General features: G+C 42.2%; 1 protein-coding gene across 1 annotated transcript; it reads right to left on the bottom strand.

Annotated features, from left to right (window-relative positions):
- Positions 1-340: 340 nt before the first annotated feature.
- ZCCHC4 (zinc finger CCHC-type containing 4) lies at positions 341-17,026 on the bottom strand. Its single transcript, XM_076336052.1, has 13 exons — positions 16,915-17,026; positions 16,489-16,607; positions 12,871-12,953; positions 11,890-12,165; positions 11,287-11,364; positions 10,902-10,974; positions 9,118-9,268; positions 8,515-8,615; positions 7,162-7,283; positions 6,459-6,534; positions 5,902-5,953; positions 4,987-5,131; positions 341-567 (listed from the first exon to the last, which is right to left on the bottom strand). Exons 1-13 carry the CDS (start codon positions 17,024-17,026, stop codon positions 444-446), a joined length of 1,512 nt encoding a protein of 503 aa, XP_076192167.1. The 3' UTR covers positions 341-443.
- Between the last annotated feature and the right edge of the window lie 235 nt (positions 17,027-17,261).

Raw genomic sequence — 17,261 nt, 5'->3', positions numbered from 1 at the left:
ATTTGGAGAGAAAATAAATCCCCAAACCCGTACTGCAGGAGGACTGGAACTAACAGAGCTTGGATTCCTAAGAATTTGTACCTTCCCATCACCTAATCTCACTTCCTCCCTCGCCCCAAATCCCCCCAATACCTACCACAAAACCACAGTATCCACCAATACCTTCACCTCTCAGCAGTACTCCTCCCCTGACTTCAGACTCCCACTAAACCAGACAAATAGCTAATCCTAAACACACAAAACTGTTACATTATACAAATACATGGTAAGCATGTGGTTTACTTGGCTTTTTTTTCTTTTGTGCCAGTAACAATGTAAAATAAAAGAACTGTCACTTTTAATTTAATCAGGTTTTATTTTGGATGTTAATATTAACATTTTTAGAAAATGGAATCAAAGGCTGGCCATAAAAAAAAAAGTTTACTATGTATCAGCAAGCAAAGTCACGTCTTTTTTTTCTTATTCTTTACTTTCTTCCTGGAGAATATGGCACGCTTCATAGCTGATCTTTTACAGATCCCCATCTTCACCCTCTTTAGAGTTTTCTGCCTTTCCTTTTTGTCAGCTCTGTAAAGCAAAAAAGGAATATACAGATTAGAATAAAATGGAGAACGTACTTCTACATTTGCTGGTATCTCAAATAATCTGTCCATGTAAGTATGTGAACTCAGAAGTACTGTCACAAAATGTACAAGGAACATTCCATCTTACAATGTTATGACACTTAATCTCCCCAAAATTGTTTGTTCACTTTATTGCCATTAATTATTTTTCATTTATGCACTTATTCAGCATTTACCTTTAAACAGATGTAGAAAACTTAAGAAATGCCACTGACCGAGTATAAAAAAAGCACATACAGACTTTTGTGCTCAATATATAATGCATGAATATATAATAGAAAGGTTTAGAAGGAAGTACATAAAGTTTAACAACATTATGAAGACTCCTGCAAATAACACAGGATCTAAATATAACTAGCAAGTGGATTGTTTTCTCTGACAAAGGATGTATTTCATAACATAAAAAAGAGTAATTTTAACAAATAAAACATACAGATGTTTTTATTAGAAGAAGAAACCTAAGTTATCTTCTGTAATAAATCAGCAAAAGAAGTAACTGATGGCCTGAAAGGACTAAACCATTCCAGTACAATATATACTTGACAGAAGAAACAGAGGAGGTTTCATTAATTTCTTTTAGTATCCTTTTTACTTTTCTAAGCAAAGGAAAAAAAAAACATTAAGGGAGGAAATTTTTAAGAGAGAAATGTAAAATGAAACACTGCTACATTTTAGCTCTAATACTCCATAACCAAAACTCAGATTAATGTCATAGCAGGACATGAAGCAATACACCTGTAGTCCTCTACCGTCCAGCAGGCATCTGGTGAATCTCTTGATGCTGATCCAAGAGGTTAACTATCTGAATCGCACTATGCAACAGAGGTACATCTTTTGGGAGGGAAAATTTGCATTTCCACTGCTACATCCATGCAAGTCAAGAATCACAAACCAACCCACACACTATGAAGAGGAAGTTACAAAAGTGTGGGCCAACTATCCCAAACTGGAAAGACTGAGCTAACTGCTGGACCACCTCTTAGCAAATCCCCTCTCCTCTTTTCAGTTAGTTCCACCTGTGAAGACCATCACACACATGTTTTTTGGTCTTTTGATACATACAAGTATGTGCTTGTGTATGTTACAGAAGCACAATCATGGCAGAATAAAAGAGCTTAATGTGCCCCTCTTTAATAAAGATCCTTACATGGTGGAGATTTAGACTGTATTACAGAGAGGACCTGAAATACCAGATGGAAAGAAGAAAAAGATGCCACAACAAAGCAAAAGAGAAATGAAGCAATAAAAACAGTGCAGCAACTGTTTTCACTGCCCTTTCATGAGGAATCCAAAGGGGATAAAAGTGTTTCATTAATTTTGAATCTTCTTGACAGAGCTATCCCATGCACCGTTCACCAAGTTTGGGATCCATATAAATCAGTTTTGAAAGAAAAGCCACAGTTAAGGAATAGGGAGTCAGAGTAGGTGACCTGCCTGTTTTTTACTGTATCCTCCTTCAGTATGTACTCCCCAGCAACACAGCAAGTGGACAATAGAGAAAGATGACAACAGCACCCAAAGCCAAAAATTTTCTCTTTCTAAATAATTTCCATAAGAAAAGATCTAATCTCATCTGAATCATAGAATAGTTTGGGTTGGAAGGGACCTTTAAAGGTCATCTAGCCCAACCCCTCCTGCAATGAGCAGGGACATCTGCAACTAGATCAGGTTGCTTAGAGCCCCGTCCAACCTGACATTCAATGTTTCCAGGGATGGGGCATCCACCACCTCTCTGGGCAATCTGTGCCAGTGTTTCACCACCCTCAGCAGAAAAAATTTCTTCCCTACATCTAGTCTAAATCTACCCCGCTTTAGTTTAAAGCCATTCCCCCTTGTCCTGTCGCAACAGGCCCTGCTAAAAAGTTTGCCACCATCTTTTTTTATAAGCCCCCTTTAAGTACTGATAGGCTGCAATAAGGTCTCCCCAAAGCCTTCTCTTCTCCAGGCTGAACAACCCCAACTCTATCAGCCTTTCTTCATAGGAGAGCTGTTCCATCCCCCTGATCATGTTCGTGGCCCTCTTCTGGACCTGCTCCAACAGGTCTGTGTCCTTCTTATGCTGAGGGCTCCAGAGCCAGACACAGTACTGCAGGTGGGGTCTCACCAGAGCAGAGTAGAGGGGCAGAATCACCTCCCTCGACCTGCTGGCCACGCTTCTTTTGACACAGCCCAGGATACGATTGGCCTTCTGGGCTGTGAGCGCGCATTGCTGGCTCATGTCCAGTTTTTCACCCACCAGTACCCCCAGGTCCTTCTCGGCAGGGCTGCTCTCAATCCCTTCATCCCCCAGCCTGTACTGATACCGGGGGTTGCCCCAACCCAGGTGCAGGACCTTGCACTTGGCCTTGTTAAACCTCATGAGGTTCACACAGGCCCACTTCTCAAGCTTGTCCAGGTCCCTCTGGATGGCATCCCGTCCCTCTGGCATGTCAACCGCACCACTCAGCTTGGTGTCATCTGCAAACTTGCTGAGGGTGCACTCAATCCCTCTGTCTATGTCATTGATGAAGTTATTAAGCAGTACCAGTCCCAATACGGACCCCTGCGGGACGCAACTCGTCACCAGTCTCCATCTGGACATTGAGCCGTTGACCACTACCCTCTGGATGCGACCATCTAACCAATTCCTCACCCACCGGACAGTCCACCCATCAAATCCATACCTCTCCAGTTTAGAGAGAAGGATGTTGTGCAGGACTGTGTCAAAAGCCTTACAGAAATCCAGATAGATGACACCTGTAGCCCTTCCTGTGTCCACTGATGTAGTCACTCCACCATAGAAGGCCACTAGGTTGGTCAGGCAGGACTCGCCCTTGGTGAAGCCATGCTGGCTGTCTCGAATCACCTCCCTGTCCTCCATGTGCCTTAGCATAGCTTCCAGGAGGATCTGTTCCATGATCTTCCCAGGCACAGACGTGAGCCTGACTGGCCTGTCGTTCCCCGGGTCTTCCTTTTTTCTCTTTTTAAAAATGGGGGTTATGTTTCCCCTTTTCCAGTCAGTGGGAACTTCACCAGTCTGCCACAACTTCTCAAATATGATGGATAGTGGCTTAGCAACTTCATCTGCCAGTTCCTTCAGGACCCGCAGATGGATCTCATCGGGTCCCATGGACTTGTGCACCTTCAGGTGCCTTAGATGGTCTCGAACCTGATGTTCTCCCACAGTGGGCGGCTCTTCATTCTCCCAGTCCCCACCTTTAGCCTTCTGCGGCTTGGGTGGTGAGGCTCGAGCACTTGCTGGTGAAGACCGAGGCAAAAAAGTCATTGAGTACCTCCACCTTCTCCATGTCCTGGGTAACCAGGTCTCCCGTTTTGTTCCGGAGAGGGCCCACATTTTCCCTCACCTTCCTTTTATGCCCGACGTACATATAGAACCTTTTCTTGTTGCCCTTGACATCCCTGGACAGATTTAATTCTATTAGGGCTTTAGCTTTCCTAACCTGATCCCTGGCTGCTTGGACAATTGCTCTGTATTCTTCCCAGGCTACCTGTCCTTGCTTCCACCCTCTGTAGGCTTCCTTTGTGTGTCCGAGTTTGTCCAGGAGCTCCTTGGTCATCCATGCAGGCCTCCTGGTGTTTTTGCCCGACTTCCTCTTTGTTGGGATGCATCGCTCCTGAGCTTGAAGGAGGTGATCCTTGAATATCACCCAGCTTTCTTGGGCCCCTCTTCCCTCCGGGGCTTTGTCCCATGGCATTCTACCAAGCAGATCCCTGAAGAGGCCAAAGTCTGCTCTCCTGAACTCCAGGGGAGTGAGCTTGCTCTGCACCCTCCTCGCTGTCCTAAGGATCTTGAACTCCACCATTGCGTGGTCACTGCAGCCCAGGCTGCCCTTGAGCTTCACATTCCCCACCAGCCCTTCCTTGTTGGTGAGAACAAGGTCCAGCATAGCACCTCTCCTCGCTGGCTCCTCTTCCACTTGGAGAAGGAAGTTATCTTCGACGTATTCCAAGAACCTCCCGGATTGCTTATGCCCTGCCATGTTGTCCCTCCAACAGACGTCGGGGTGGTTGAAGTCCCCCCATGAGGACCAGGGCTTGTGAGCGTGAGGCTGCTCCTATCTGTCTATAGAGGGCCTCATCCACTCAGTCTTCCTGGTCAGATGGCCTGTAGCAGACCCCCACCGTGATGTCGCCTGTCCCTGCCTTCCCTTTAATCCTGACCCATAAGCTCTTGGTCGGCTCCTCACTCATCCCCAGGCAGAGCTCCATGCACTCCAGCTGGTCGTTGACATAGAGGGTGACACCCCCTCCTCGTCTCCCCTGCCTGTCCTTCCTAAACAGCCTGTATCACTCCATCCCAACACTCCAATCATAGGAGCCATGAATGCTATCTTTTATTATATTAATGCAATATCACACTTACTGGCAAGCTGTTCTGGTGTGGGAGAGACTGGGACAGGTACTGCGTTTGTGACCTGCCTTGCCACAGACAAAACAGACAGCATCAGTCTTCTCACAAGTGTGGTTTTGAAGAGCACAGCAGTTGCAATTGTTACAGTGAAACCAAGCTGCAAAATAAGTAACATGATTTATGATCTTGAAAAGGTTTAGAATGATCATTCTGAAACTAAGCTTTAAATATAGGCTATATTACCAGGATTTTAATTTTGTTTTAGTTTTACAGAGACGGATGTAGTCAGTTTCTGGTCCCTTACCACATTTCGTAAGACAGTCAGGTACTACTTCATTAGATATACTGTGTAACTATATCAATATAACTGAATTACTTTGCCATTAGAACTATTATCCTGTATGTGATCTTAACATGAAAAATAGTTCAGATGTTAAAATGGACTTACAAATTGTGATTTCTACATCAGTAACAAAAATGAGTGCTTCAGCTATTTAAACACAGCTATAAATACAACTGCATTTGTGTATGAAACATAATTTGATCATGCCTTCTCAAACATTTTAGTAATTGACTATTTGTTTATAAAATTCTAATGAAAAAGTTTACAAAGTCAGGAAACACTTATATATGGCAAATCACAATATTTAAGTTTCCCCATAACAAATATAACTGGAATTTAGTATGCCTTGACAAGAATTGATCACATTTCCACACAGTACAAATATACCTAAGTTATCTAATGGCAACTCATGTGAAATTGAGGTTTTTCCTTTACTCTATGTCTTCATGAGTCTTCTATTCTATGATTACATTTTGTTTCTTTTACAGAATATTTTCTCTTCTGGTTTGTCATCTCAGTTTCTTTGGACTATAGCTTAAACAGTAAGTGTACTTTTATTTAGAAAAGTATTTTTCTGTACTTACAGGGTTTTACACATTTTTTGCAAAGAACACAATGTTTCCATCGTCTACCATCCTACAAAAGATGAATAAATGCATTGTTTGTTTGAAAAAAACACTGATTCTACCTTAAAACTGAACTACTGATGTATGGTCCCCATTATTTACAGAAACAGGTCGTCTGTAGGAAGGACTGTAACTTAAAAACAACAGTCCTGAGAATCTGTGACAACCGCAGCAAAATGGCTGCTTTTTGAAATTAGCAAGTTCTACAACTTCTGAAACATAAGAAGAAATGTGTGTGTCAACAGACCACTGATGAATAAGGTATGGTGTAAGTGGCAAGTAGTAAACTTTTCCTGTCCTCTTTCCAACTCAAAGGAATTGGGGAAAGAGAAATTAATTCCCAGTGGGTTATGAATGATGTCCTGTGAAGTTAATAATAAGTCTACGAAACTGAACTCTTTGGGGTTTCCCAAGGAAGTCGGTATCAGAATAGGTTTTTATCAGAGCAAATATTACAGAAGTTATTATTTGACTACTGCTAAAACTGCCATCCAGAAAGAAGTCAAAATACTTACTTTTGACGTACATGAATTGCATATCTCACAGTGCTGGTTACCAGAACTAACATATCGCTGACATATAGTGCAAAACCTGGGAAAAAAAATTATAAATGTACTGGTCCACTATTTGCTCACAAAGCAATATAAATTAATTTTATACAAGCTCAATAATAAATATAAGGATTGCAAAATCACTTCGCTAAATTAAAGACAATGTTTTTGATGCATAAAATCACCACTTAGGCCCAGAGCCTCATAATCATTTAGACACAGTACATCCAAATAGTAAAATTCAGGTGCCTGAATTCAAATTAGCAACACTATCAGCAGTAAATTAAACCAAATCCATTCCTTTGTCCTTGATGCTTCTCTTAGTGTTAATTTTATTAAGTACTGTTTCAACCAAGCTGATTATAAGGGAGAGCTGTAAATCTCTCTCTCGCGTAGGCGTACAAAACATTTCCTATGGACTAGCTGAGGAATTTCATCATTCCACACTGGAAAATGTAAACCTCTTTTTAGGCGCCCAGCTCTCGTACACATTATTTATAGAACATGCAACCTCAGAATGAGACAGAGAAACATGCTCTGGAGCCTGGCATCCAAAAGTTAGGCATGACAATTCTGAACAGCACCATCCCAAAGTCCTTTAGAGACTTTATGCCCCAATTAAGAACAAACACACTCTTTCAGTCACCTGAGCGTTAACACATCTTACCTATAACCCTCTTCTACAGGAAGTACAATCATGCTTGGGGTGAGGTTCGTGAAGATACGGACAGGGGACTGTCTACGACCTGTCTTGCCATGTTTATAAAGTGCATGATTATCATAGTCTACCTAGAAAAATAAAATCATAGAAAAAGAGTCTTAAACTGAATGCTAAGCACAGGCAGAACTATTAATGTATTTATTATCTTTAGATGTGCCTTATGACATTTTCATTTTTATATAAAAGACTCTAACCCCAAATTAGATTACAAATTCTACAGCAAGGATTTTGTCTCATTTATTTTTAAATTCGTGCAACCATACTATCAGGCTAGACTCAGGAAACTAAGTTCCCAACACTATAATAATCCTATTTTACTTATCCACTTTTGCTCTTTTGCATGGGATATCTGAGATAACATTGCAGTTGTTTGTTCTACAAAAGAGCAACCCATTAAAAAAAAAAAAGAACTACATTGTTTGTTCTATCTGGCAATATAAGAGTTGATATGCATCTTCACCTATCTCAGAATAATTACAAAGCTGCAAATCCAAATCAGCACTGCTTTTTCCAGCACTGCCTTGTCACAAAAGCTCTCATCTCTGAACACTAGCAGGAACGCAGTCTAGCCCAGCACGAGTTTCCAATTTTCTTCCACAAATTACCATTCTACAAGATACAAATATGTTGTCCAGAACACCCATGTCAAACTTTATGCAGAATTGTTATACGAGAAAATAAAACTTTCATATCATGAATACCCACGACTGATCTCCCAGAAGTCGCTGACAGATACAATATTGGAGAAGCTGATGCCAGATTATTGCTTTATCACTGACAACTTCATCTATTACATAATTCCAAAAATGTCCATTGTTGTAATTCTGCTCTGGTCCCAGCAGTTTTGGAGATGCAAGACTTTTATTTTTTTTTCTGACCAGGGCTGGGCATTACCCACCAAGCTACTGACATTTCAACCTCTGGGAAAAATGAAACGCTCTTCTTCAAGTTACCTCTCACCTCTGCAATATGCACCTGGCAAAATTAGTGCAAATTCTGTCACACTGAAAATCTTGCATAAGAAATGAGTTAATGGACAGATGACAGATGAGTTAAAGGGAGGTAATGAACTGTAGGAGCGTGACAAAGTTACCAACGGTATGACTAATACAAATACAGAATCTGGGCTTCACATGATGAGCACCACAGGGCTTGCAGTGCCTCCAATGCAGTCAAAGCTAAAGTTCTAGAAGGCAGCCCATCTACAGACAAGTGCTACCATGGTATCTGCTTTCACTCATATTCCTGTTCACATTGCACACGACTGAAATTTAGTAGATTCACTGGGTTCAGTTATACCTGGTAATCCATCATACTGAAGCTTGGGAAAAATTCCAGAATACGAGACTCAAAGAAGTATGGAAATATCCAGAACACGGGCATCTCTTGGTTGTTATGACCTAGTAATGAAAAGACTTAGATGTACATTAAAGAAAAACAAGGTACAAGCAGCATGAAAAATTTACAGTAAATACATAAACATGTATATGTATGTCATGCTGGGCATAAGAACTAGTTCCTTTAGGTGACAAAGTTTTGGTATATTTTATATATGCGGAGCTGTAAGCTCCACTTAACTAACAACTCTTGTCACCTGCCTACGTTGGTAAGAAATGGTACCGGTTTGATAGCTTATTCTTCTCTACCTTTAAAGTCAATTTTAATTGCAAAGTAGATTTTTAAACAATTTGTAAACATTTTTAAGAGAGACTTAGAGAACTGGGTATTATTAAACTAAAAGTATCAGGACAGTCTATTAGATATATGATAGTTTGTTTTTAGAAATTAGAACATGAATGTGTTCACATTCACCTAAGTAGCAAGAATCACAGACTTTTAAATAGGTACTTTTTCTTACAGTGATGGTACAGCTCAACCCATCTATCTGGTTGTAATACATACCTTCTTTTTCTGTCTCCTTCCACATTGCCATCAGTTTTTTAAAACTAGAAGCCAGTGCTTCTACTAAACCTCCAAATGGGGGATCAGTTACCATAATGACTCTTTCACCACTGTCTTGATACAAGAATTTCCTACAAGTTTCACGTGCAGCCTGTAAGAAACAGAGGTTAATTTCCAGAAATATAGATTCAAGAATTGTAAAAATATTGTATTTGGCAATAAAATGATTATTTTAGAAGTTTCAACTTTGAAGATGGAAGTTATTTCCTCTTGTGGAGGTGAATTTCCTCTTGTGTAGCATTTAAAAAAAACAAAAAAAACAATAACTAGATTTGAAGCACTGAAAACAAGTGCCCTGTTCAGTTAGAGATAACATATCAAGGGCAGACGCAGTTCAATATTCCTAAGATAGTCGTCCTCCAAAGGGTACTAAATTTAACTTGGAAAAAAGATGTTATTCATAGCAAGAAAACAGAGTTCAGGCTCAGGACACATTTTATTCATGCCCTTTAACTTCAGTTTTATTCTGTAAAGCATTATCAAAGTAACAGGAAAAAATTCAGTCCACTGAAAACTGATTCAATCCACACTGGTTATAAAAATATACAATGTTCAAATGTTAGCAATCCAACCTGGACTCTTGTTATTAAAGGAAATGTAAAAAAGTTATGTATTCACTGCCATCTTGCAGTGTTCTCTCATCTATTACTTAGATTCTATTGCATTCCAAAAACAGATTTTTAACACTAATATGCATTCAGAAGTGCTGCAATTCAGTCCTTGAATGCACTGCAATACAGTGCCATTACAGGTGTCACCTTTTCACACCTCGAAAAGAACACTAGTGTTTATAATGCAGATGAACAGAGTCTTTTGTTTTAATTGAAATATATAAAACTTGAACACAGTAATGGATAAAAAAATTCAAAGGTAAGGCTTTCAGACCAGCCTCCCATTTCATTCTAGGCGATTCTTTCTATTTTCAAGATCCCGTTCAAAATTAGGCTTTAGAATGGAAAAAATCTGAAAATTATCTACATAGTGTGAAAGGTATTACAATAAACATGTTTAGGCAAATCAGTGGTGGCTCACTAATAATGGCAGGGGAAGAGCGAAGAGTGAGTGAGTATACTATTGGGATAAATGTTTGAAATTAATGTTTGGAATTGAATTACACTGCGATTCTCTGTACAAAGCTACAATAAATGTCCTACTGCGGCTGCAGGTTTCCTAATGAACTCAAAATTAAGCACTTAATGTGACATTTAAAAAGAAACAAGAAATTCAGCATTTTTTTTAACCATGACACTAATTCAACCTCATTTTACGACAACAAGGTTAACCTTTTGACCTTACTTGTCTGGAATAAAGCAGGAAAACCCCCTCTTCCCTCCCACCTCAAGTACCAGTGAACAAGTCCCATGGCATCCGCTGGGCTTGTAAAGGCTGGGAATAAAACAATTAATTCTGTTGTAGCAACACAAGAACAGGGCTAATGAATACTTATATAAGGCGACAACTCACACCAAACTGTCATTTTAATAAAAGCAGCAGTTAATGTGTGTAAGTAACAATAGTTAGCATAAATTTAATAAGCAACTTTATCTTTGAATCAAGTGGGAGATAATTACTGAAGAGGCACTGTTATCCTTTGATTTCCACTACTGTTGACCACTTTTATCTCGATAGTTGTTTTCTACTAGACTAGCCATGACTTTCTTACAAAATTCTGCATCAACAACATGTACTTCTTTACAAAGCACTCAAGAAATACTTGGTCTTACCTCTCCACCAAAAAAATAATGATTAAACATGTTGTAGTGGCAGAATTCATCTTCTGTGTAAAACTGTGAATACCTGTAAAATAAGTTTTAAGTAGTAGAAAAATATAAACAACTTCTTGCCTGCCCTAAGGGGCATTTACAGTGAAAACAGGGCCCTAAGAAAAACATCATCTTTGGGTTCTGATTACTGACAACACATACCAATACTGGGAACTATTAAGTATAATTACTTTTCTCATAAACTGGATGTCATTTGTGTATGTGTGCAGGAACAGAGATGCAGAGACAGGAAAGGGAAAACAACCACGAATTTGTATTTTAAAGCAGTAACACCACAAATCTTTGTACATACTCTTCAGACAGATAAACGTTTATCAAAACCTACCTGAAATCAATATCTAGCAGAAGGCTTCTAACCCTGAAATCTTCTTGTGATGCTTTTGACTGGATCATTTCATGAAGCCTGAAGTATAATTGGAGCAAAGAAATTTAACACATAATCATTGGCTTCAGAAATTATCTTGCAAGACAAGAATGCCTGGTACTTTACTAAACCTAAAACCAAACAGATAGAGAAAATGAAGTAATCTGAATTTGGATGATTCCATTTGGCTAATATTCAAAGTTAGAAAAATGTTAGTCTTAAAAGATGAAAAGTCAGTGGAGCCTACTGGATCACCATGAACAAAAAAACCCCAAACGTAAGCAAAGAAACTCACTGTCACTTCTGTAAGAAAGAGGGGGGGAAGGGGGAGGAGAGAGAGAGTGTCAGAGTCTGTCTGTCTCTTATTCGCAGTGCAGCTACAGTCCTCCCCTGTATCTTATGAGCTCAAAACAAGACCCCACTAGATGCTTGGATAATCCCTACCAATTAAAGCATAGTGAACCTCTTATTGCGGGAGAATCCTTGATTATTTAACTATTAGTAAGCTGCACAGTTTTGAGACAGAAATATTATTTGAAAGTGTAACAATTCTCACTGACGTACCTGGGTGTTCCAACAGAGAGCACGCGTCTGAATCCTAAATCAATAATAAGATCCAGTAGGAACTGGCAACTTCTGTCTGCAAATAAATACTGCGCATTTGTTTTTTTATTCTCCAGTGGATACAGAAGTTGACTGGGACTTTTTAACTGCGCAGTGGAGATATCACACAGGAACTGGTGATCCAAGTGTTTTTCCCATTCAGCTGGCAATAGCAATTGCTGGCATTCCTGGCAAAACCTCCTCTTTGATAACGGCAACAGAACAAAATTCTTGTACCTTCAAATACAAAAGACGATAGGGAACAAACTTTGAAAAAGCCTCTATAAAAGATATGAAGGGGACCTATGAAGGGGGTTTCATATTTTGTAAGAGTACAATTTAAACAGGCAACGTAGTTTAAGCTGCTCTTGCAAAACTCCACTATCTACATGTGAATGAAGTAATATTTATGAAAAATATTCAAAGGACACTTTGAAAAAGCCTTCCCTGAGAGCAAGCATATAATACGCTGGCCAAATATATTGAGTCCCCACAAATAACTGGATTACAGAGTGAAGACTCTATATCAACAACCAGCAAGCAGTCTTGTATGTTTACACACAAAAAAACTCAGAGATTATTTGTTACTGTATTACCTTTGCTTCTTCTCAGTGTTAAGCCTGTTACTTTTGCACACTAAAGTCACAAATAATTTTTTGAACTGAAACTGCTGCTGACCTGTTGTTAGTACATTATGAGCACTAACATAAGAACTATACGTACCAAAAAAAAAAAAGAAAGATACAGTTCCTGGGTTGAAAATACCATGCTCTAATTAGATGTTTCATGCTATTTTCCCATTGCAGTCAACCAGTTCTTATTTTTCCAAATCTCTCTGGCACATTTTCATATTTTAAAGAATCCTGAAATATTATCTCTATATTCAGAGTACCTGAACTTGCATTACTTGATTTTTACTGAAGAAAATATACATAACAATACCTTTCCACATTCTGTCTGTGTGTAAAAGGCGGCTGATGATTTCTATTATATTCTTCACGTGCTGCAAGCCTAGTTTCTGACACCTGTAAAATTTATGTACATAAAAAGTTAAAAAATTAACAGATATCACTGTATTGTAGATTAAATCTCAATATTAAACAAAAAGGGTGCATCAGTGGTCTCATGCTTTAGCTACTCTGCATAGAAAAGCTATCACATTCTTTGATAATTGATAATTGATGAATTCAGTTCTTTGGATTGTTATTTCAGAAGAACAAGCATGACTGCAGCACAGAGGCACGCTGCATAACAACACGAATCTCTCATTGTGAATTTAAACTGCAAAAAATAAATAAATGGAAGCATTTCGTTCTTCTACCACATGTAATACTCAGGGAAAAACTCAAAACATGATTATGATCAAGACAGAAAGAGGGATACTTTCCATTAATGCGTGCCAGCAGTTGCATTCCCTCTGAAGAACTATGAACTGATCCTGCACAACTGATGACAGTGGAAATGCTGCCCAAGTCTTTTGTGTGTGGTTGTTTTAAAAGCATGACAACTCTTCTCTGAGTCTTCTACTTTGTTCCCACAAAACATACTTAATGGTTTCACAGTTAACAGAGTTTCAGGAGATTTGCGCAAAACATGGGACTGATTTGTTTGAAGGGGGAGACAGTACAATTCAACAGAACAAAAGACGCCATAATACAAGTGACATTCAAAATGAAATTTCACTAGGAATACCATTTAAATCTACACAACTCAGTGATTAACCACCTCATTTTCTCTTTATACAACTTTTCAGTAGTAACCAACACAGCAATGAAACGCTTACGAATCTGATTAAATCCCAGCCTGCCAACCTGCTGAAGACAATGACCACAACACAAGATACTCATTTAGGAAACAGAAAAAGTAACACAAAATGTACTGGACAAAAAACACAGCAAGCTCTCTGTGAATGTATTTCAATCCCAATTTTGTTACTCTACAATTATCTAACCAAAGTTCTTTAGACCAAGAGAAATTGCTGCAGATGTTCCAAGACTACTGAGCATCATGCTGATCCCCACCATCTCACTATTTTGTACATCCCGTTGTTTGCCTGTATTCACCAGATTTTCTCTGTCTTAATCATGGAAGATGAGCACATCTTGGAATCAGAACTATCCCATATTGTTCAACATTGCATAATATTGGCAAACTTCGTAACTTGAATTCCTAAGTGTTTTGGCAATACAGTAACAAATGCCAGTTTTGCTCAAAATGTACACAGCCTTCCTTGAAAGCTGTAGCTTTCTTGAAACATGAACTTGAAACATGTTCTCCTGACAGAAATAAGTGCTCCGCTAAACATAGAGTCATAGAATCATTGAGGTTGGAAAAGACCTCTAAGATCATCGAGTCCAACCGTCAACCCAACACCACCATGCCCACTAAACCATGTCCCTAAGCGCCTCATCTACACGTCTTTTAAAAACCTCCAGGGATGGGGACTCCACCACTTCCCTGGGCAGCCTGTTCCAATGTTCAACCACTCTTTCAGTAAAGACATTTTTCCTCACGTCCAATCTAAACCTCCCCTGGCACAACTTGAGGCCATTTCCTCTCATCCTATCACTAGTTACTTGGGAGAAGAAACCGACACCCACCTCGCTACAACCTCCTTTCAGGCAGTTGTAGAGAGTGATGAGGTCTCCCCTCAGCCTCCTTTTCTTCAGGCTAAACAGTCCCAGTTCCCTCAGCCGCTCCTCAGAAGACTTGTTCTCCAGACCCCTCACCAGCCTCATTGCCCTTCTCTGGACACGCTCCAGCACCTCGACGTCCTTCTTGTAGTGAGGGGCCCAAAACTGAACACAGTATTCGAGGTGCGGCCTCACCAGGGCCGAGTACAGGGGCACGATCACTTCCCTCCTCCTGCTGGCCACACTAGTTCTGATACAGGCCAGGATGCCATTGGCCTTCTTGGCCGCCTGGGCACACTGCTGGCTCATGTTCAGCCGGCTGTCGAGCAGCACCCCCAGGTCCTTTTCCGCCAGGCAGCTTTCCAGCCACTCTTCCCCAAGCCTGTAGCGCTGCATGGGGTTGTTGTGGCTGAAGTGCAGGACCCGGCACTTGGCCTTGCTGAACCTCATACAATTGGCCTCAGCCCATCGATCCAGCCTGTCCAGGTCCCTCTGCAGACCCTTCCTACCCTCGAGCAGATCAATACTCCCACCCAACTTGGTGTCGTCTGCAAACTTACTGAGGGTGCACTCGATCCCCTCATCCAGATCATCGATAAAGATATTAAACAAGACCGGCCCCAAAACTGAGCCCTGGGGAACACCGCTCATGAACAGCCACCAACTGGATGTAACTCCATTCACCACAACTCTCTGGGCCCGGCCGTCCAGCCAGTTTTTGACCCAGCGCAGACTACACCTGTCTAAGCCGTGAGCCGCCAGCTTCTCGAGGAGAATGCTGTGGGAGACGGTGTCAAAGGCCTTACTGAAGTCGAGGTAGACCACATCCACAGCCTTTCCCTCATCCACTAGGCAGGTTACCTGGTCATAGAAGGAGATCAGGTTGGTCAAGCAGGACCTGCCTCTCATGAACCCGTGCTGGCTGGGCCTGATCCCCTGGTTGTCCCGCTCATGCCTTGTGAGCGCCCTCAAGATGAACCACTCCATCATCTTCCCCGGCACCGAGGTCAGGCTGACAGGCCTGTAGTTCCCCGGATCCTCCTTCCGGCCCTTCTTGTGGATGGGCGTCACATTGGCAAGCCTCCAGTCGTCCAGGACCTCCCCCATCAACCAGGACTGCTCATAAATGATGGAGAGTGGCTTGGCGAGCTCCTCTGCCAGCTCCCTCAGCACTCTCGGGTGGATCCCATCCGGCCCCATAGACTTGTGAGCGTCCAGGTGGCGTAGCAGGTCATTGACTGCTTCCTCTTGGATTATGGGGGGTTCATCCTGCTCGCCGTCCCTGTCTTCCAGCTCGGGGGGCCGAGTACCCTGAGGATAACTGGTCTGCCTGTTAAAGACTGAGGCAAAGAAGGCATTGAGTACCTCAGCCTTTTCCTCATCCTCGGTGACAATGTTCCCCCCTGCATCCAATAAAGGATGGAGATTTTCCTTGGCTCTCTTCTTGTCATTAATATATTTGTAAAAGCTTTTTTTGTTGTCTCTAACGACAGCAGCCAGATTGCGTTCTAGCTGGGCTTTTGCCTTTCTCATTTCTTCTCTGCACGACCTAGCAAGATCCCTGTACTCTTCTTGAGTCGCCTGCCCCTTCTTCCACAAGCGGTAAACTCTCCTTTTTTTCCTGAGTCCCAGCAAGAGCTCTCCGTTCAGCCAGGCCGGTCGTCTTCCCCGCCCGTTCTTCTTACGGCGTACAGGGACAGCCTGCTCCTGCGCCTTTAAGACTTCCTTCTTGAAGATCATCCAGCCTTCCTGGACCCCTTTGCCCTTCAGGACCATCTCCCAAAACATAAACTATTGGACAAAGTTTACGAAACAGCAATTGTCACAGATTTCCAGAACAAAATATACTCTTTTTTTTACAATTTTCTGTTAAATAGAGAAAAAAAATCCCCAATATTTACCGTAGTCTTAAGCAGCACTCTCTTACCTTCTCATCCTCCCACTGGAAAAAGTTACAATCTTTTCTATCCCTACAAGCTGAACAAGCATAAAATCGTCTTCCTTCCTCTTCTCCTTGGCTGGTCTTTACAAACAGAAGAGCAGGACCTAAAGGACAATCGATGACACACGGGACACCAACAGATCTGTTTTAACGCCTCCGCTGCAAGCGTCAAGCTTCCAGAATAAAGCATTAACAAAGGCTGCTGTAAAACACAATCCCTCGCAGAGGAGCCGAGAAAGCGGCTGGAGACGAGCCACAGAGACGCTCAGGGAGGTGTCAAACCCGCCACCCGCCGGGAACTGCGGCCACCTCAAGTCAGGCCCGTCAGAGCCCCCGGCCGACCCCGCTCCTCCCCTCGGCAGGGCCCGCACCCCCATCCCGCCCGAGCGGCCTCCTCACCGCCCGGCTTACCGTGCGGGCAGCTGGGAGCGCTGGGCGCCAGGCCGAGCAGGGCCAGCCCGCCCGCCCCCTGCCTCTCCGGGCCGCACAAGCCCTCCGGGGCACCCGCGCCGCTGGCCGCCATGTTACCGCCTCCTTCCCGGCAGCCCTCGCCCCCCGCAGGGGACCGCCGCCGCCGGCAGGGTAAGGCGGGAGCGGGGCAGCCGGCGCTGCGGCGCCCCCCGGCGGCGCGGCGGCCCCAGCGCCAGGAGAGAAAAATGCGGCGGGGTAAGGGGTGGGGGTTGGGTAGCGGGCAGTAACATGGGTGAAACAAACCCGAATTGGCGTCTACCGGCTGCGGAACAAATAAGACACTTGAG

The sequence above is a fragment of the Aptenodytes patagonicus genome, chromosome 4 (assembly GCF_965638725.1).
Source record: "Aptenodytes patagonicus chromosome 4, bAptPat1.pri.cur, whole genome shotgun sequence".
Classification (NCBI taxonomy): Eukaryota; Metazoa; Chordata; class Aves; order Sphenisciformes; family Spheniscidae; genus Aptenodytes; species Aptenodytes patagonicus.
The sequence above is the reverse complement of the archived record's forward strand: the minus strand, read 5'-3'. Positions and strand labels throughout refer to the sequence as shown.